The sequence below is a fragment of the Poeciliopsis prolifica genome, unplaced genomic scaffold (assembly GCF_027474105.1).
Source record: "Poeciliopsis prolifica strain line A6 unplaced genomic scaffold, Auburn_PproV2 SCAFFOLD023, whole genome shotgun sequence".
NCBI classification, from domain to species: domain Eukaryota; kingdom Metazoa; phylum Chordata; class Actinopteri; order Cyprinodontiformes; family Poeciliidae; genus Poeciliopsis; species Poeciliopsis prolifica.
In genome coordinates, this window is record NW_026562398.1 from 5973333 (window position 1) to 5995372 (window position 22040).

Below are 22040 nucleotides of genomic sequence, written 5' to 3' on the forward strand. Positions count from 1 at the left end.
TGTAAATAATGAAAAGCAACCAGAGCAGTTTATCACCAACATTAAACATTAATATAACATGAATAAAGTATGATAATGTAACTTTGCATAGCTCAACATAAACAAATCCATAAACAAAAGTAGACTTACGCAAATAAACTTTGTCAACCAGCCTGTGAGTAACTTTGTTGCATAATCATGAGGGACAAGAGGAAGCCTCCAGTTGCCCAATTTGCTGTCGTACTTCACATTGTTCCCTGCGGCTACACCATGAGAACGTCAGCTTGTTCTGCCAGCAAAATTTGTGGTAATTTTTACAGTGCTGAAACAGATTAATAATAAGATGTCTGAGTATTTAATGGTACTGACTTTGTCTTTTGCAGTTCCTGTTCTCTGTCTTTTGTTGCTAATGAAGAATAAAGTGGACTCAGTTGACCTGTTGGCGCCAGAAGAAGTAACGGCAACACCTGGTGGATTGGTGGAAATCGCATGTCAGTACGATCTTCAGTTTAAGGAAAGTCCTAAATACTGGTGCAAAGGATCAGTTTATGAACTGTGTAGAATACTAGTGAAAACCAACCGGAAAACACAAAGTGACAGATACTTAATTGCCGATGATAGGGAAACAGGCGTCTTTACCGTAACTATGACTTCACTCATGGAAAAGGATGAAGATAAGTACTGGTGTGTAATAGCCAGGTTTGGAAGAAACGTCTACAAAGGTGTCAGGCTTGTCATCACTCAAACAGGTATTTGAATCAACACAGACTTTACATTATAACATCTAGGATGGTGAGTCACTACTGAATTTTGATTGTTTTTGCTTTGATTCTACATTAATTACTGTTTGTCATTTAATTACACTACTTGTTAATTTTACAACCCCCAAAAAACTATTTTTTTCTAGTTTGGTTTGAGTAAATGTCTTTGAAAATATAGTGCAATAAAAATGCCTCAATGACCTTTAAATTGAGCAGATTCTTGAAAGAACCACTGTTAAAAATTCTGGGACATTCAAATTTTTGGTATCTTCTGGTCGACTCCTGTTCCTAATGTGGATTCTCTCAGACTTTGATTGGTTTAACATTAATTTTATGGCATTTTAAACCAGAAAGTGACTAATGTTTTGTTTAGGTTACCAAACATTTGGTTGATATCTGATTTAACACCCTTCGTTACTGTTGCTAGGTTGGGTGTTGGTAATGCAAACTCTACATCCAAATGTTGAGGAACTTCATAGCAACAGTGAAAACAACAGTGCAATACTGCAGCCCACAACAATTTTATAATGACTACGACGATCACTGATAATAGCAAAATGGAAATTCATATTCAGCATATGACACAGTATAAACTAGTATTTTTCTGAGTTGACTTCTGAATGATTCAGTGATCAAATTATAGCTGCTGGAAAAATGTTTAGCTTGATTTACAGTTTGGTAAAGCTTGATCAGATTGTTGCATAATTCAAAATGGTTATCTGTAAAATATGTGCTTCTTTTTGTCTTTTCTCTACCCCAATAAACTGGGTCCTTTTTTTTTTTACCAAATCAAATGTTTGATTAAACAATTCTGTCCCAACACCACAAAATCCTGAATTTTCTGTTGAAGAAACAAGCAGAACTGTTTTATATCTGGTATAATATTGTGAAATTTGCTTATTAACCAAATATAGTAAATTTATTTTTGATGCATTATGTTGTTTTCTGCAGCTACAACACCAAGCACCACAGAAAGTAGCTTCTTTGCACAGCAGGAAACAAGGTGGGTGTTAAAAATATTTAAAATTAATGATGAAAAACATATTGTTGTATACTCAGCAATTTATCATTTATTTATCAAAAACTATGCTTAAAAAACAGTGATTTCCTATGCACAGTGAATGTAAACTAATTGTAGTGCATGTTTTATGCTGTGTTTCCTCTAGTCTGTGGGCATCTCTACGGTGGTTTCTCTTTTTAGTGATATTAGGGTGTTTGGCAATTACACATGTGGTTGTCCGGAGAATGGAGGCTTCAAGGAACCCAGAATCAGAAACGACTGATATGTAAATGAGCTGGTTTGTGGGTGAATCATAAACAAAGTCATAAACATTCACTTTTGACATCAAGAACAATGGAGCCGCTAAAGAAGACATGGAGTGGACATTCATTTTGTGTGTGAACACAGGTTTTACATCCTGGTTCATCGACCATAACAATTGGAGAGACACAACACCAACAATTGTTTTAAGCCCTGTCAAAGTCATTTATCACAAAAAGCAAAGGTAAAGAAGGATGTTGGTGACAACTCGGGTGTAACCGGCCAGTGTAAGCCCAGAAATCACAGATCAGGAGAGCTTTTTAATGGCAGGTGTACCGGAAGTCCCTACTATATATAACATTTGGGAACACCAAGAACTGCAGCAGCAGGTGGCCGTCACAGGAGGAGTAGGGGGTTCCATTTGTGTCAAAAATATGTTTGTATGGCGTTACCCTATATCAATCCAAGGGGAAAGAATCTATTAAGATGTTAAATTTTTTAATGTAGGTATTTAAATTGATAAAGAAACGTTAGTTAATATTTCTCTGAGCTGAGGTGTATTTTTGTTCCTGTTTTGACTTGTTTCACTTTAAATAATAACAGAACCTTCATATTCTGAGAGTACTCTATAATGGTATAATGTAACAGCCTCTTATGATATGCAGGTAGAATCAGCATATTGTACCTGATACTAATCAAAACTTTGACACGTTGATACTAATCAAAACTTTCTTTAAGCTTCTTTTAAAAAGTGAATTATATTCTGTAAAACAGACTGTGATGATTATTAATTATGTTAGATAAATGTCATACTATCTCAGCTGTTGCTACTGAAAGTGAAGTAATTGTGAGTCTGAAGAATTGTTTAGAATCAATTGTTTTCTTCATGTGCAACACAGAAGTAGTGAAATACCATGAACATAAAATTAAAGCAATTCAGTTAAATTCAGCCTTGTTTACATTAATTCCTCTGTTTTTTGCATTTGTGGCATGTAAGATGCCTGAGTGAAGTGGCTGCATCAATAAAACATGTTCAGGCCACTAGGAAAAGAAAAGTTGTGGTTAAATGATGTCAGTGGCTGTGGATATCGTTTTCTCAGCCAAATTCAAAGAAAGTTACTGAAACAGAAAACACTCAACCACTTAAATTGAAGCTTTAAGAGGCCGAGTTGTCAATGTAATCATTCTTTCTGCCTCTAGTATCCTTGAAGAGATCAATTTTCTGATATTTCCCTGCAAGTAAAGGAAAACAATATTCTCAGTCTGCTTTCACTGCCCTCTGACAGTGTAGAAAATCAATACATTTAGGAAAAACAATTTTCTGTGGTTTGTTGCAGCATACATACACACTTGCTTCCTGAGGATACAAATACATATCACTATCAAAACTATAGTACAAAAACAGTAGAAATTAAAAACCAACAGTAATTTTAAAGACACCAGCAAGACTTTTACGGTAAAATCAATCATACTCATTTTGAATGTTATCACCTACAAATTGTGTCATTTTTTTCAGGTGCTTTTTGTCACTTTGTCATAAATGGTCAATTCTTCATGATAGCATGTGTCTCTCAAATGCTTACTACTAAATTTAGAAACCTCTAGTAACATCATTTACTACAAGCAAGTGATTCGAATTTTATTGAACATTTCCTTTTGTATATTTTTCTTTACTTTCAGTGTAATTCAAATGCTTTAAAATCTGTTAAAAAATCATTTGCTGCCATAATATTTACTGACGCTGACACAGCAGCTTGATTTTTTGCGGAACATAATTGTTGCTACATGTATTGTGCCATTGACTTTCCAGCAATGTAGCAACAGAGGAAAGGAAAACACTTCTGTCATAGCTGATTGTGGGCTTGAGAATACAGAACATACGCACAAAAAAGAAAGAGAGGTACTTCCAATATTAAAAAAATAAAATAAAAGTTAATAGCAGGAGAAGGAGAACATTGTTAGCAGTAGTATCTCACCTAATGCTCTCAACCAGGAAGATGTCACCGTGCCTAATGTAGCTTCTGAGAAAAAAATAAAGAGAAAACATAAAATTAAGAGTTGAAATAAACAAATAATGCAAATTGGAGAGAAGGAAGAGAATGTAGTTGAGAGGTCTTAAGTCAGAGAAGTGATTTGACTAATAAATAATTAGAATCAAACTGGATTGTATATTTGACATCAGCTGGAGATTTCCCGAGTGCTACAGCATGAGTTTTGCTATGATTTAGAGCTGTACGCTATAAATAAACTAAATTCAAGAGGATGGAGCTAAACTGAGTAATGAGAAGGACGCAAGGTCATGGAGGTTTGAGGTGACATCACCATCCCTGCTGCAGGAACCACTTGGAACCACTTGCAAGACAATGCACAAAGTCAGCCAACATAACGGAAAAACTGTGCTTTTTCAAAATAAGAGCATCCGGTGAATGGTTTCCAGTTTGAGATATAAAAGGCACATCCACGGACAAAACATTATCGATTTATAAAATTACATATAATGTCGCAATTTAAGTGTCGCATGCGCTGCTACTTTGAGAAATATGTAAATTTATAGTGTGCTGACAGCGCCAGGAGACTTATTTTGAAAAATAATTTCCGGGCTTATTCAGTGTAACTTGACTGCTGTGGTGGACGCGAGGGGCTCGGCTTTCTGACTGAACCAAGTTTCAGGTCGCTGGTGCCAACGCCCGGCGAAAACAGCCAACTTATCAAGTACAAAAACGGAGGTACGTAGCTTTGTACAAAACCTACACATACATCTAAAGTTATTTGATGAGTGGGCGTTTATTACAGTCGTTGTTTTGGATTTTGTAGTTTGCTAGTAGCAGCAAAGTCTACACGGAGACCTAAACTATCGTTACCGACTGGTGGCTAAGCTAACGTTCTGTTAGCACTATGTGGCATTAGCCAGCACTGCAGTAGCATAGTTTGCTAAACGATACAAGCGAAGGTTTTATGTTCCATTTGCTAATAGCTCAACTAATCAAGTAAATATGATATAGTTATATTTTAGAACTACTCCTAAGTAGCCTTTTCAGCTAAGTTGTTTTGCGGACAAGTGATTGTTCTTTAGCTAGTGTTAGCTTCGAGACAGCTTTGACAATCATGGGGTGTGACTGAACAAGCCAATGCTGCCTTTTCATGGCATCACACCAGTTTATCAAGTTGTACCGGGATTTTGAAAGGCAATGCGCACTACATAGTTATGTCCAGAGTTTGTCTTTATTCGAAGATGTATGTCGTAATCAATGTAAGCTTTCTCCTCCCCCTCTTCCTGCAGCTAGCGTGATTGTCAGCAGCAGCCGAAAGCACAGAGATGCAGACTATCAAGTGTGTTGTGGTTGGAGATGGAGCAGTGGGAAAAACCTGCTTACTGATTTCATACACCACCAACAAGTTCCCTTCTGAATATGTACCAACAGTGAGTTTTATTGCTCAGCCCATTTAAAAGATTAATTTGAAAGCATGACCTGACAGTGACCATTTCACTCTTTGATTGCAGGTGTTTGATAACTATGCAGTAACTGTAATGATCGGGGGTGAACCATACACCCTTGGCTTATTTGATACAGCAGGTATATATGTAGTATTTTTTTCTTAAAATGCTAATTAAAGTGGTTTTTTTTTCTTCATTATGCTAAATTTAAAGTCATGCACTTTCTCACAAATTAACTACAAGTTGTGACAACCGTCTGGAACTGGCATGTGGTTATATTGTATGGTTTAAAGACATGTATGTAATATGAAAATGTAGATTATACTTGATTGTGGTTGTATCTTGCATAGAGCTTACATATTTGTACATTTAAATGTTTCTGTGTAGGGTTAGATGTTAGTTATATGCAATGAATTTCATCAGAATGTATATGTTTAATGGATAAAGATGAATTTGACTATTTTTGTCTGGTAAAATGTTCGGAATTACTACTATACAAATAAACTGAACTGAATTATGCAGGATCTGTGCAGATACATTGCTTACAGACATTAATAAACGTAAATTCCAATTAGATGTAGCCATTTGCAAGACTATGGTTAATTCCACAGTTGTGTGTTTGTACAGCTATAGCCACAGAAATTCTTCTTGTGTCCTATTTTACTTTGGTTTTAATATTGCAAAAATGTTGGTATATGTCTGGACAGGCTTTCTGTTGTATGCTGTAAAAACAGAACAACACAAAACTCTTAAGTACTATTTGCATGTGAGCGTAGGTTTGTTGCATTGCCAGTGGTCTGTGGCTTTTAAGTGTGTAATGCTAGAAATTTAGAAATTTTGTGTTTTGCTCTGAGGGATGGCATGTCAAATTTCTGTCTTATCTGTGTGTAGGTCAGGAGGATTACGACAGGTTACGACCACTAAGCTACCCTCAGACCGATGTCTTCCTAGTCTGTTTCTCTGTTGTTTCACCTTCCTCATTTGAGAATGTTAAAGAAAAGGTAAGCAAAAAAAGTTAATTTAAAATAGGGTATTCACACCTAAAACCTTAGTGAACACTTTTTTTATTATTATTATTTGTAAATTAATTTCATGGTTTAGATAATACACTTAATAAAAACTGTTTTTCAGGAGTTTACTTTTAGTTTACAGAGCATTTGTCCAGCTTATTCATGTTTAAATATACCTAACTTAAATTGCCATTTGTTCTAGTCCATGGCATCAAGTAATTTTAGTGACTTTAAGAAGTTACTTTCTTAAATCCTTGCCAGATAGTTCTGTAATCATGTGCTGTCATCTCCAAAACTTCATTAAAAACATATTAAATGGCTTCAGAAAACATGAGCAGATCAGGTAAACTTGGCCTAAAATGTCTCAGGTTAAGTTCAAAGCCTCTCATGTTATGCATAAATTGTACATTGTAGACCAATTTGTGCTTAATTAAACTCATCAAGGCACAGTTTGTTTCAAAAGACGATTGTGCAGCTTCGCCTGCAACTGATGGCCTAATATAGCTTCTGCGATATGTCAAACCTGCAAGCGCTTGCTTTGAGGAAGCGCTTGCAGGTTCCTCAAGCCTGCAAGCGAAAGAGTTTGTAGGCACTCACTGAGTGCCTACTGAGTGTAGGCACTCAGTACAGACAGAATGCATGCATTCTGTTTGTACCGTGAGCGACGCTGCACACATCTGTCTCCCATAGTCAACCCAGACATGCTTCAAGGCTCTCAGTTGATCAGCTCCCAGATTTCAAGGAGCAATAGTACGATCTCCAAACCAAATCCCAAGATGGACGACAGATGCAAAACAAATCTTAAACAAACATTGTTGAAGATATTGCTAAATTGCCTCTGAATGTTTGTTTCACAATGACTTGCATTTCCTTTTTTTGTCAAGTAACATGTCTGGTATTTAAAGCTGCAGTAAGTAGCTTTCATAGATATGCTTTTTTCACATGTTTTTTAAAACTGTAACTCTGCCATGACAGCATAATAAATATTAGACAGTCAGTGGAAAAAATGAAAAGCTCTCAGTTACAATTATGTATGCACTTTTCAGTATAATTATTTGACCTATTTTAAATAAAATAAACCAATAATTTCCCCTGTGATTGTACATTGTGCAAACATTGTTAATTTAACAGATATCAACAAGAACTTTTGCCCACAGGAAACTGTAAAATCTGGGTTAAAGGAGAAAAAAGGAAAAAATATAAACCAGCTAAATGGTGCTGAAATAAACATTTCAATAATTGAATTTTTGGAGTACTTATTTGTGACATCTTTTGCAACTTGAGCAACAAGCACATGACTTTATTTATAGAAACATCTGTGTGTTATTTAGTGAGAGTAACAATTTTATTTCTCCCTTTCCTTCTCCAGTGGGTTCCTGAAATCACCCACCATTGTCCCAAGACCCCATTCCTGTTGGTAGGCACTCAGATTGACCTCCGTGATGACCCCTCCACAGTGGAGAAGTTGGCCAAGAACAAACAGAAGCCAATCACTCCTGAGACAGCAGAAAAGCTGGCTCGAGACCTTAAGGCAGTCAAATACGTGGAGTGCTCAGCCCTGACTCAGGTAAGACCAGTTTCTACTCTGAGCCCTGCATGTTTGCCATCCTTTCCACAGCAATGCTAGAAATACATTGACTTGTCTTTTGCTAACAGCTTTCGGCGCTAAACGCCATCTAACACTGTATGTGTCCTTGTCTTTCTCCTTTCTTTGTCTTTTTCTGTAGCGGGGACTGAAGAACGTATTTGATGAGGCTATCCTAGCCGCTTTAGAGCCCCCTGAAACTCAGAGAAAGAGAAAATGCTGCTTGTTCTGATGTCTTCTTGCAACTTGCTTTGCCTCTTGATTGTCTGCTGCTTTTTCATTGTAAAGAAACGTCTCTCACTAAAGTAACCACAAACTCTTTCGAAGTTGAAAACTCTGCCCATCGAACTTTTTTTCTTCTGTTCCTGTGTGCTCTCTTCTCAACTTGGCCTAATCATACATATTCACGCTGCCTAAGATGATACGAGTGCCAACCTTTCCGTCTCATTTTCGTCCATCTATAACTGGACACGGCTAAGATTTTAGCACGTTCTGTTCTCTTAGTACAACTTGTGTTCTATTCTACAAATCCATCTAAGCTATATTCTGACTTGGACTGTGAGTTTTTCTTGACTGTTGCATCAAAATTTTCCACTGACCTTTGTCATTAAACGACTTGATCATGAGGAGAATCTTGTTTAATGTTTGAATAAAGGAAGATTTTGATTGCCTCACTCAATTTCTACTGGGCTTTCTTCTGCTCGTACAGTTCAGTTGAGATCAATTTGCACTTGGAGGTAGCTTTGTTTTGAATAACAATATTTTGTTTCCACAGAAAGGATTAAAGAATGTGTTTGATGAGGCAATTCTAGCTGCCCTGGAGCCTCCCGAACCTAGGAAAAGGCCTAAATGTGTTCTGCTCTAAAATTCTTTGCTGCTTTCTTCAGACCATTTTCCAAAACTAGGTTAACAGTACTGATACGGTTTTCTGCACAAGGACATTCCACCGTTATTTGAGATGTCATGGGATTTTAGCCTTCCCACAGACATTACCTAAAAACATTTAATGTGCTAAATAATTGTTGAACTTCTGTTATTCTGTGCTGGGTACTTTGAGACCACCAGTCAGAAACAATATGAACTCTTGACTGATTAAATCACAGATTAACTGGAGATAGCACTTTGAAATAACTCTTTAGTTTGACCTCAGTGTTGCTTTTTATGGAGAAATGTCAGGAGAACAGATTAAATACTTGTTTTCTCCACAAAACGTTCTTGTTTCAAGTGTCACAAAATTGGAGTGCTCACATCATTTTGTATTCTGTTAAAAATATGACTTTAAACGTGTTTCAAACTGCAACATTCTTCTATCACCAGCTTTTACATTAGCAATAATATTCCTTATTTTGTGTTAAGATTTAAAATGTGTTTTAATCATTCCAATGTGGCTTGTAGGAAGATCTAAGAAACGCAGTGGATGATTTATTTTTTTTTTTTCTTTACTCAATTCTCCATCTATGTCCTAGTTTTTCCTAGACATGGACTGAGAAATTAGACAGGAAATATAATTTCACTTCCAATTATAGAAATACTATTTGAACTTGTTTTTGCCAGAGAAATTTTCACACCATTTAGGTCAAGCTGAAATCTTTATTGTGATGACTTGGGTGTCTTAGTTTACAGGCCAAAGTTTTACAAGCAGTTCAATGATTTGGTAACCTCAACATTGCTTGCATCTCATCAGTAACAGCTTGATGTTAAATGACTGAACCAATGACATGTCTTTTCCATGCCGAATTTTTAAGGTGAATTGTTGAAGTGACTTGTAAATATAGTAAGAATAACTTATTTACTGAATGAAATTGTGCATTACTCATGAGGTTTTGAGAAGCTTAGATGGCGCTGAAGTCAATTTAACCTGAAAGATGTTTTTTCATTGTATTCAACTTGACAAAGTTGTACTGTATCTTGCTTGTGATGAAGGAAAGCACAACAATAAACCAGTATTATGATTAAATCTTCAAATAACATGTTATTCTGTGTCTTGATAATTACAAAGGGGAAAGCGTTGACATTTTTTCACATATGGACATAAAAGTGGCAGGGACAATGCAGCAATACAACTGTACAATAATTTGTTAAATGTACATTGTGAGCAGTGTGAATGAGCATATTTAAAAACATGACTGCACTGGGTTGTATAATTAAAGCGGTAGTTACTAGAAAGTTCAAAAGGAAGGGCAAGAAAAGACTGAGAACATTCCAAATAAATATATCAGATTTAAAAGTGCAAAAATCAAAATCGACAATTTTATAAATACTGGGTTTTAAAGACCTTGTTACAGTTGAAGATAATCAAGATTAGACATATGTTTTACAGTTCTCTAAAGCATGTTTCTCAAGTTAAAGGCCAAAAGAGTAAAACCTGTCATCTTAACCGGTGTAGAGTTCATAATTCTGTTAGTCCAGTGCTGGACATATTTCAATGGATGTTTCTGTTAAGCGAATCCCATACCATCCTGCCCAGAATACAGAATCTTTACCGCCGTGCTCAAAGTGGACATATCTGACTCCTGGTCCGTAGTCCTTAAACACATGGATCATCTGGGACAGAAATGCAGGATGTTATGCAAAGCATTTCTCGGGTTTTGTATCTCCACTTTGTGCATACCTGAGTCCATCTGCAATTTTCTGCTTCAGGTAGGTGAATAGTACCAGGAGTAAATTCCTGAATAACCCTGTTGTTGCTGTGCAGCAGCTTCACAGACATGTTGTATTCACAGTCGCATCGAGGTGCGTACCTAACAACACAAACATAGTTTTAGGTTCAGTTCGGACCCAGCAAGTGTATGGAATTCTTTTGCATAAATCTAGATCGTAGATTTAGCTGTGGATCAGTCACAAAACATTTTAAAGTGAATTCTACCTAAATCTGTCCAATTACTCTGAGCAGAGAGGTTTTTCTCACCATTCAGACACCTTGATGTGGGGCTGCACCTCATCCATAAAAGCCTGGCTGTAGCCCTCATTCACCAAATCAATGAGCTGTGACTTTGTGCACCTTCTGCAAACGAGGATTTACATGCTCTCCTGTATATTACAACTTTAATAAAAAACCATGAGAAATTATTACCACATTTACAGAATTTTTGAGTTAATTACCTGAAGGAAGTTACAAAGTTTGTTTGTACTTCTGTATTTGGATGTGGTGTAAAAGGTTTCTCCACTCTCCATCCATCACCACCATTCCTTACTATCTTCCAACCCCGAAATTCATCTGCATAATCAAGAGGAATTGTTTATCAAAGTACATGTTTCATGAAGCAGAAAAATGGCATTAGCTCCACCCAGGGCCGGCCCAAGCCTCCACGGGGCCCTAAGCGAAATTTGGTTTTGAGGCCGTTTATTTCTGCTAACAATGTGGATTGCCAGAATCAACTGTTACGAGTATTAGGTCATTCACACACCTGCTATAAACTTATTACATCTTTTATAGTGTTGTTTACATAATATTATATGAATGTATAACACAGGATACATTTATCGGCCAGTTGCTTTCTGGGAGCCGATTTTCTTAATTTTGGGAGATTGTGATTGGCCGATACCTCCATCTGAAGCCCATGTTATTCCATGATCGTATTTTCGTCAGCAAAGGTTTAAAATCAACCTCTGTCCTCTTCTGCTCTGTAGTGAGAGGTTTGACTGACAGTCTGGCCCTCCAGGTCCACTGTTGCCAACTCTGACTTTCTTGCTATATTTATTGACATTTCAAACAAAAAAAATAGTATCGGCCAATAATCAAAATCGGCACGTCAGGTGTCAGGGGTTCCCCAAGAGCAAATTTTTTCTTTTTGTCCGTAAAATGATGTCTACATATATTATCAAATATATATTATATTAAAAACAAATCAATCAATGATGAAATTTTGTATTTATGTTATTATAATGACATTCAAATTATTACTAAAGAAAAAACAAAAATCAGCTCCACTGACTTGTTGACCCTGGGGTGACCCTAAGCGGCTGCTTAGTTCACTTATGCCTTGGGCCGGCCGGGGCTCCACCTTCCGTAACTTAACATCTGTTCACCTTCCCCTCTTGGATTCTTTATGAGATTTCTTCTTTTCTTGCACATGAAGTAAAATAACCTCCAGTCGCTGGGTACTTTCGAAGATTCGTGCAGGTTATAGCCTTCTCTTCTGCACCGTTGTCTCCAAAGAGACTCATTATCTGCGACATCTTTCCAATGATGGCAAACTAATCGGCACACACAAACCACCTTGTGGGCAGGCAGATTTAGAAAGATTTCCTCCAGGATGTCCCAGGGAATATTAAAAGCCTAGCATGACAGAAAACAGAATTATTAGTTCACAAAGTTTTAAATATTAGGGGGGAAATTACTTATTTTAAACTTGTTCAATTCAGCTTGATTGAAAATTTGCAGTTTTACACAATAAACAAAAGTTAGAAAAAAAAATCACAAAAAACGTTTTAAAATCAGAGTTCACTACACACACACACACGCTTACATACCTGTGTGCCGAAAACACATTCCCTTCCATTTCTGAAGGTTTGCCAAACTACATAGTAAGGTTTGAGAGATCTGGATTACATTCAACTAATGTCAAGATGCAAGAATGAACTAAAAATATTTAGTTTTGCAAAATTATGTCCTGTGGTCAAAGGCTAAGAGTTATACAATTTTGAATAATTATAGTAAATAAATGCAGAAACTTAATATGTCCAGCTTGAGAAAATGCTTTAAAAAATCTCTATATTTGTGGAGGATCTTATGTTAGTGGCATGTATATGTATGCAATTATACAACCTACTTATAAACATGGCTTGTTTCTATACTGGCTCACCCTTTAATTTTTATTCACCATGTCTGTTAATAGTAAATAAATAATCAGTGATAATTATCAAATCAATAACTTTTTAACTTAGGGTTTTTTTTTTATTAAGCACTTCAACATATATACACCTTTTTCAATAAACCAAATGAAAAAACCTGATGGTAACATTTAGTACCGCAATCAAAGCATTACTCATTTGTCAATTTCCGCTGAAAACATTTGAATTATTTCACCTGATGCGAGAGTGACTGACTATACGGTCTTCCGTGTTACAATCAATGTGTTTTTATGCAACTTTTGATATTTTGATTCAAAATAATGTTTTGCTTTATATTTACTGGTGTGTTTAATGTCACCCAAGAATTATTTCACATTGAAAATATTTTCATTTTTCACTTTTTAAACATTTTTAGAATAATTTGTAGAACATTGTGACAACTTGTAGAACAAAATAATTTTACAACAGCAATAGAACAATGTCAACGTCCATTATATGTGTATGTGTGTGAATGTGTGTGGGTGTGAAACTAGCTAACATTACTCTGTATTCTATTGTGCTATGAGTATCAGGCATGTGTGTGTATGTATTTGTGTGCATTTATGTATTTGTTCATCCATCCACACACCTTCTTTCGCTTATCGGGGGTTGGGTTGTGGGATCAGCAGCCCAAGTAGGGAGGCCCAGACTTCCCTTTCCCCAGACACTTGTTCCAGCACTTCCGGGGGAATCCCAAGGAGTTCCCAGGCCAGCCGAGAAACATAGTCCCTCCAGCATGTCCTGGGTCTTCCTCTGGGCCTCTTCCCGGTGGGTCGTGCCCTGAACACTTCACCAGGGAGGCGTCCAGGACGCATCCTAACCAGATGCCGGAGCCACCTCAACTGGCTCCTCTCGACATGAAGGAACAGTGGCTCTACTCTGATTCCCCCCTGAATGACTGAGCTTCTCACCCTATCTCTAAGAGTCCAGACACCCTACCGAGAAAACTAATTTTGTCCGCCCTTACCGACAGAACTCAGTCTGTCCATGTAGGTAATAACTTGTCCAATGTCATTTCTTTGATCGCTGGTTCTCCCCGCCTGGGTATGTGTCGTGAGCCCCCCTGCTGTTTACCCTGATGAGCTATCAGGGTAAACAGCTATCAGGGTAAACAGCAGGTTTAACACAAACCGTATCATAAAATATGCAGATGACACAACAATTGTGGGATTAATTCAGGACAACAATGAAGAGAACTATAGAAAAGAGGTACATCTTGTGGATTGGTGCAAAATAAACAACCTGCTTCTGAACGTCGACAAAATAAATCATTGTCGACTTCAGAAGGTCTCGATCCGAACCACACACCACTCCTCATTAACGACAAAGCAGTGGAGATGGTTGGCAGCACTAAGTTCCTGGGGGCTCACATTACAAACAACCTCGGCTGGACACCTCATATCACTTCCCTGGTGAAAAAGCCACAGCAGCGCCTGCACTTTCTAAGACCCCCCATCCTCTCCACCTTCTACAGAGGAACCATTGAGAGCCTGCTGACCAGCAGTATCTCCATCTGGTCTGGGTGCTGCAAAGCCTCAGACTGGAAGTCCCTGTAAAGAGTGGTGAAGACAGCGGAGAGGGTCATTGGGTCTCCATGCCATTTCACACAGACGCTGCTCAGCCAGAGCAAATCAAATCCTCTCTGACCGCACCCATCCTCCACATGGTCTGTTCATCCGGTTGGCATCTGGCAGGAGATTCTGTAGCATCCACTGCAGAATCCCACTGGCCATCAGACTGCCCACCAATCCCATCACTAAAACTATCTAAGACTGCTTGAAAATATTAAGTTATATGTATTTAACAACACATTACTATTTGTTTATGTAATTAAAGGCACACTTGGGTTTCTGTGTGTGCTCCGGTGGCCAAGCGATGATATTTCATTGCCAATTTTACTTATGTTGCTTTGAGAAATTTCAATAAAGTAAGTCTAAGTCTAAATGAAGAGCTTTGCTTTTTGACTCCGCTCTCTTCACAGACCGGAACAGCGGCCGCTTCCGCTCACACAGTGTGCGAGTTACTCAGCACTTACATGCTCGGCTGAATCCCATCCCGATTTAGAAGAAGATGAGTTCCGTCTGACCGGTAATTTCGAGCTGAGCGCTTCACCCATAGTTACTGTCGCTTTGCGCGTCTCATCTGGAATGACGCGTCAGGACTTGAGACTTTCGTACGAAAACCGTTTTGGTGGCGATTGCGTCAGTATAATGCCGCTCTAAACCTAGAATACCTCAGAGGAGTTTCTGTATAGTTAAAGTAACTATACTTTAACTGTATAGCGAGTGTCTTTCCGGAAGTTGTTCCTCGTGAGCTCAGCTCCTCTTCAACTCCGCCTCATGAATGCGTGCTTCAGGGCGTAACAATCCCTGTTCTAAGAATAACTTAAAGTAAACGCCGACCACCGGATTACATTTTAAACTTACACACAGGATGTATTGAACCTCCAAGTTACGATGAGATCATCACATCTCCTAGTTGTGAATTGTGCAAACTAAATACTCCAGGGTCATTAATAGGCCTGCATGTATATAAATGTGATTCCTATCACGTTGAGTCAGTATTTTCTGATATTGGGTGAATCTCTCTCTTTATGGCGCTGGGTGGGACATGCCGGTGTTATTCCATCCATTCACATTAAGTTTTATATATTTATTAAATATTTCTTATATTTTCCTAAATTGCTCCAACATTCTTCTGCTTTCTATCTCATGTCTGCATTATACTAAAACTTCATGTCCTATTGTTTCATTTTCTCCACAGGTGACTGTCTGGTGACCTGTGGAGAAAATGAAACAATATTGAAAAGAGTACATTGAAAACATTGCACAGCATGATGGAAAGTTCATTTGAAAGCTTTTCAGCTTCTCATCTTGCACAAGAAGTAAAATAACCTCCAGATGAGGGGTAACTTTGTTTCCCAGAGGGTATTGTGTAAGTATTTCAAAGTTAAAACAATGCATAAATGTCACAACATTATCACTCAATGGCTGATGACTTGTATCATTTTAGCATCAGCTAGTCATTTATATTTTCTACTTGAAATAAATAAGACTGTGTATTTTTGTTGATTTTCAGTGTTAGCATTGTCCTATTTTTAATCAAAGTGATTATAAGCTTCCAGTTTACACGTTTTAAATCTTCCGACTTATAAATGATGCAGAACAGGACCAAAGAACAGAGAGAACACGAGAAACTTCAAACATCTCTTCCATCAATCACAATTTGCAAAGCTTTCTGAACACAGCAACTTAAAATGGAGCAGCAAAAGAAAATGGGGCGGACTAGAATTGCTTGGCAACATCCAGAACATGTTACTGAAATATTGTCTCTGCAACCTGGAAAATTGAGCAGTCTTAATCAAAGGTCTCTTTAGATTGGACATCCTTCCCCTCCACAGTGACACATTCACAAGAGCAAACACACACGTTTGTCTCGCTGTCTTTTTGGGGACTTTCCATTGATTTCTACAGCCTAATCCTAAGCAAAACTCAATTCATATTTTAGTCCGAAACTTAACCGCTGACACAAAAACTGCTTTCCTCCCTGTGGGGCCGGGCCTTTTTTTTTTCATGACCCATATTGTACCTTTTTAGTCAGTAATTTGAATACAGAGCTGTGGTGAGTGGCTGTGTGTGTTTCAATGTCTCAGACAAACTTACCGGTTCACTAGAACTCTGATTCGGTGGAGTCGCTGCATGCGGATGCCATCATGGTTGAGTTCGTCTTCTTCATGTCTGAGATTAATCCGAGCCTGGTGTGTTTATACAGAGCTGTCTGTCTGCAATGAATGAGCAGCGGGTCCCTTCAAAACACAAAGCGTCACTCAATAACAAACTTAAGTGCAGTTAGGCTTGAGATGAAAGCCAACAACTCTCTAAGGTAAAGAAAAAAGAATATAATGTTACGGTACCCTCCTTTACATTCAATGTCTCCTTTCAAACTAAAAGTGCACCTCTGGTTTATGTTGGATTCACCAGCGGTTATAGAAGTTTAAAGTTTGTGCTCATGCATTTGCAAAAGGGAATTATGTGTATGAAAATAAATTAAAATATATTGTGTGTTTAAAAAGATCCAGCAAGCTTCATATGCAACCTCAATCAAAATTGGTGACACTGAAGAGGCAAAAAATATATTTTTGATTACATAAATAAAATGTTACCAGTGATGTGCCTCACTTCAGGGTGACACATTTGTTACTCGCTAAGAATAATCTAGTCCAAGTTTAAAATGTCCATCCGTGTAGTTTTTAAAGTAGAACAAATTAAAGATGCTCAAGACAGTTAGAGATTCAAAATACAAATGACAAAAAAAATACAACCGTTTAGAAACTTTAGATATGTTACGGAAAAGTACAATAACCACAACAGCGGGTCAATGTGCCAAAAACATTTATTGAATCAGAAGATTTTATCAACACTCTTCTTGCTCATATTTGTCAAACAGTGTTGCCGCAAAAAATGTAATTATGAACAGTTTACATACATATAGGGTTAAAAAAATAACACCGTAGTTGTCTTTCCCTACTATGGTCCACTTTTTACAAGGACGTGGTAAAAATATTCACCACATGAAAAATATGTTAATAATAGATATATCATTTCAAATTACAGCTGAATTTTTAAGTATGTAAAGTATTTTTTAAAGGGATAGGCTGCATAAAATTAGACTTTTTTTTTTTTGCAAACCAAGAATATGCATTTACAGAAAGTGCAAAGTTTGAGGTTATTCTTAATTCATAACACCACATACATAGGAGGCATCTTAACATGAAAGTAGCAGCAAATGAGTGCTTATAAGACAAAGCAACTGGTAAAAAATAAATGTGCAAATTGGGCTGGAAGAGGAATAGTAACGGTGTCGTTTTCCAGAACAGGTAAGATGCACACCTTAAAAGAGTCATGAAGAAATTCCAACTATTTATGTCACTTTCTTTGTGTTAGTAAGTTAGGCAGGATTGTTTAATTCACTAATGAACTTTCGATTAATTAAGTTGACATAGTTCAGCAGTATGTTAGTGTGCCTAGTTATAGAGTAACCTACAAACAAACCTTGGATGCTTTTACAACCAAATTATAAAAAAATTAACTCAGTATGAGCATAACAAAGCGTCTTCATACAATTTAGACATATTTTGAGGCATGTATAGAGGAGATTTAACAGAATAATTCAACGTTTGGCATCTGGAAATGATGCAAGAATAAAAACCTTCCTGACTTGCATGTTTTTTGACAGAACACCACAGAATGAGAGAAAATTACTTAGAAGGCCAAAAGGTTAAGATTTTTCCTAACTCAAGAACTCATAGATGTTCCAAACACAGTTACTTCAATAAGCTGGACAAACTTCAACGCAGCTTTCTGTTACACGAATGCCATACCATCCAGCCCAGAACTTTGTGTCTTTACCACCATGAGTGAAACAGACGTATCTCACTCCTGGTCCATAGTTCTTGAAGACATGCTCTATCTGAAAGAAGAAATAATATTAACACGAGTTTATTTTTCTCTGCAGTTGCATTGATCATTGTAGCATGTACATACTTGATGCCACTGCTGATCATTCCACTGAGGAAAGGAAATGGGCTCAGGACAAAATTCCTGGACAACGTCTTGCTCGTAATTTAGTAACTGCACACAAATCTCATAAATGCTTCCACAATCCCAGCGAGGTGCATACCTGGCAATTGACAACCATGAATTGAAGTTTTCTTTTTGTTTGAGAAGAAAGCATCAGTAATAATTTATGTGCATATTTCTCACCAGTCGGATATCCGGATGTGGGGCTGGAACTCATCCATAAATGATGGGCCGTACCCTTCGTCCGTCAAATTAATCAACTGCCTTTTTCTGCACAGTCTGCAGAAAACAGATTGTATTCACTGAATTAGTAATTACAACTTCAGTTGTGTACACACACGTGAAAACTTCTGGTGAATTCTCACCCATAGGAGGTCACATAGTTTTTCTTTACTGCTGGATTTGAATGCTGCACCATAAGGCCCTCTATTTTCCACTGATCCCCACCGTTATCCAGTATTCTCCAACCCCGAAATTCATCTAAGAAAACAAAAAATGAGTATCTATGGATTTTCTAAAACATGGTAGGAAAATAATCCTACTGTTTAATGTTAAGAAAAAGTAATTTCACCTTCTGCTCTTGGATTCTTTATGAGGTTTCTCCTCTTTTTGCACAAAAAGTAAAACAACCTCCAGTTGCTGGGTACTTTGGAAAGGTCACGGAGATGATATCCCTCTCTTCTACATCTTTCTCTCCAAAAAGACTCACTGTCGGCCACATCTTTCCACTGGCGGCACACTAATCGACACACACACACTACGAGTTGGGGAGGCAGATTTAGGAAGATTTCCTCCAATACGTCCAAAGGAAGAGGGATGACCTGGCAAGAGCAAAAGATTTTCTAAAAATAGTTTTCTAAATGTCAAACATAGGCATTAGATTAAGAACTTCTAAGTTTTAGTATTGCAGATTCAAAATGTGGTTTTTGGTGTGTTGGGACAGTAATAATTTAATCCTGGAGTTATAATCGATACAGTGTTTATAAAAGTCTACATAACCCTGTCAAAGTGTTTACTAACATCACAATTAAAGAAAACAATGTGACCAAGAGAAAATAATTCAGACTCAAACACAACATTTGTGATGTACTATTCAACTGCAAAAAAAATCTGTATGTGGGGAAAAATGTAAAAAGTAAAAAAGCTGCAATAATCTGGCAGTCTTTAGAAAATTCTTCATTGAAACATTTTTTGATTCAATCTCAGGATTCAGTTTTCTTGAACTACCATGTAAAAGTAAAAGTCAACTGTCGTAGTAAGATTTTCTTGTTTTACTTTGATTTTAAATTGTTTTTGAAACCACTAAATTATCCATCTTACTGCTTGTAGATTTAGAAATTCCTTATATGGAGAAGCCAGAGAAAACAGAGTAGCACAGTAAAGCTTTCGCAATAAACACCTTTGAACCTACTGAAATTGGTGTTTGTTGTTTAGGGTTTTTGAAGTATTTCAAAGTTAAAATAATACATAAATGTAACATTATAATTTAATAGTCAATGTTCTGTCTCATTTAGCTTCAACGGGAATAGTTCATATTTACTACTTGTATGTATTTTTTTGTTGTTTTTAATCAAGTGTATTTGTATAGTGAAGCATAGTAAGTACTTTACATAATAAAAACACAAAAAATGCAAAGTCTTAGAAGACACCACACAGTCAACAACTGAGAAAACTTGGCATTTTGCCATGTGCTACTGTTACACATCAATATGTTGGTCAATGTTTCATTTATTATGATTCAAAAGCAACTCAGGTGGGTTTTAAGTCTAGGTTTAAACAAACTCTGTGTTTGGCTGTTTTACAATTTTCCGGAAGTTTCTTCCATATTTGTGGTGTATAGCAGCTGAATGCTGCGTCTGCATGTTTTGTTCTGGTTCTGAGGATGCAGAACAGGGCTGAACCAGAAGACCTGAGAGATCTGAAAGATTGATGCAACAACACCAGATCTTTAATGTATTTTGGTGCTAAGCCATTTAGTGATTTATATACTAAACTAACTAATTTCTAAAGAGTATTTAAAAGTCTACTCTCTGACCTACAGGGAGCCAGTGGAAGGACTGGCTCCCTGTCGGGTGATGCGTTCTGTCTTCCTGGTTGTAGTGACAACGCCATCAGTGGCGTTCTGGATGAGCTGCAGCTGGAGGACAGATTTTTCAAGCAGACCTGTGAGGACACTGTTGCAGTAATCAATGCGACTAAAGATAAACGCATTGATGAGTTTCTCTAGATCTTTCTGACACATTAGACCTTTAATCCTGGAAACTTTCTTTAGATGTCTTTATTTGGCTCTGAAGGTTCAGGTCAGAGTCCATCACATCACGCAGATTCGGGGCCTGATATCTAGTTTCTGGTTTTAATGTAATAACTGAAGCTGTGGATTATTACTGAAGCTTCTTCCACTTCACAACGATAAATGTACACACATACCACTAATGGAAACCCTGTAAAACCTCGGCCCAAACACTATTACAACATTTATGCTTTTATTATTGAAGTACTATGAAGATTTAATATGATTTTTTTACATGTATGGCGAACTCTAGGGCCACGGAAGAAGATTCTGACCTCAATCTCAGAAATAAAAAGTGTGATGAGTAATTTGAGAGTGAAGAACGGCTGCGTGTGTTTCCGTGTCTCTGACAAAACTTACAGGCTCACCAGAACTCCGTATCGGCGAAGGTGAGTTGACGCTGTGTCGAGTTCCCATTATGGGTCTGGTCCTCCTCTTCATGTCTGGAATAAACCCTATTCTGGTGTGTTTCACAGAGCCGACTTCTGACTAAATCAGCGGCAGACACCTTCAAAAGAGAAAGCGTCACTCGGTAACAAATGCGGAAGTGCAGTTAAACGCGAAGCTAACAACCATCCAGACGAAAAAAATAATAAACGCGAAGTTGCATTTTCAGCCGTACTTTTTGAATTCCTTTACCCAAATATCATCACGTTATCTTTGCACGTCCGATTTAATTCCTGGATAAATATGTGTATGTATCCAAGTAAAAGTTAAACAGTCATGGGTATCCCTATGCTGCGCATATGTAGGAACGCGTCGAATGCCTTTTCGATCCTTGCTTAAACGGAAATACCGTCTTAAACGGCTCCTTGAAGAAAGGTTCCGGGCAAACTAGGTTCCTAGCTACTAATCCATGGGGCAGTTAAAAATTTCATGTGTTGGTCCATCTCAGGGTTGCAAAGCTTGACCATACATTTTGTAAAATATTATATAGATAATATTTTTGTTATAGTGCTTCCAAAGCTGGTTGCTTAGTAACAGTTATCACCTCATGAAGTTAACAACCCCTTTGGAAAAATTATGTTTTTTGGTTTAGGCTCATTGTATCAATACTTGTCTGAGGTCTATAATAAAGTGTTTGGCATCTTCTTAAACAAAACCCTCTTGATTGTTAGTTAAGGCATGTTTTGAGTCTCTCAGACCAACACAGAAGTTACTAGAGCTTAAGTCAAAAAATAACACACACTTTTTGCCTAAGCTAGATTCATTTCTTTTAGCTCTAATCTATTGACTGAATCCTTAAGTCAGTAGAATAAGGATTCAGAAAAAGTCTAATAAACTGGTACTGTCGACAGTACCAGTG

At 37.3% G+C, this 22040-nt stretch overlaps 2 protein-coding genes, 1 long non-coding RNA gene and 1 pseudogene across 4 annotated transcripts; 2 read left to right on the forward strand and 2 right to left on the reverse strand.

The window, feature by feature from the left end:
* Positions 1 to 174: 174 nt before the first annotated feature.
* LOC129370379 (uncharacterized) lies at positions 175 to 668 on the reverse strand. The gene is made up of 3 exons (XR_008607050.1): positions 619 to 668; positions 349 to 446; positions 175 to 268 (listed from the first exon to the last, which is right to left on the reverse strand). It is a non-coding gene; the product is annotated as an uncharacterized LOC129370379 (long non-coding RNA).
* Positions 249 to 2926, forward strand: LOC129370377 (CMRF35-like molecule 3). Its single transcript, XM_055046334.1, has 4 exons — positions 249 to 286; positions 363 to 728; positions 1692 to 1743; positions 1907 to 2926. The coding sequence occupies exons 1-4, from the start codon at positions 250 to 252 to the stop codon at positions 2028 to 2030; spliced, it is 579 nt and encodes a 192-aa protein (XP_054902309.1). The 5' UTR covers position 249; the 3' UTR covers positions 2031 to 2926.
* A 1700-nt stretch (positions 2927 to 4626) lies between these two features.
* On the forward strand, positions 4627 to 9989 carry LOC129370275 (cell division control protein 42 homolog). Of its 2 annotated transcripts, none has more exons than XM_055046138.1 (6): positions 4627 to 4727; positions 5282 to 5422; positions 5504 to 5576; positions 6329 to 6438; positions 7817 to 8014; positions 8175 to 9989. In XM_055046138.1, the coding sequence occupies exons 2-6, from the start codon at positions 5318 to 5320 to the stop codon at positions 8262 to 8264; spliced, it is 576 nt and encodes a 191-aa protein (XP_054902113.1). In that variant the 5' UTR covers positions 4627 to 4727; positions 5282 to 5317; the 3' UTR covers positions 8265 to 9989. The 2 variants fall into 2 exon arrangements, with proteins under 2 accessions (XP_054902113.1, XP_054902114.1); XM_055046139.1 differs by having other exon boundaries at positions 8808 to 9989.
* On the reverse strand, positions 9698 to 21533 carry LOC129370454 (uncharacterized; annotated as a pseudogene).
* Positions 21534 to 22040: the final 507 nt, after the last annotated feature.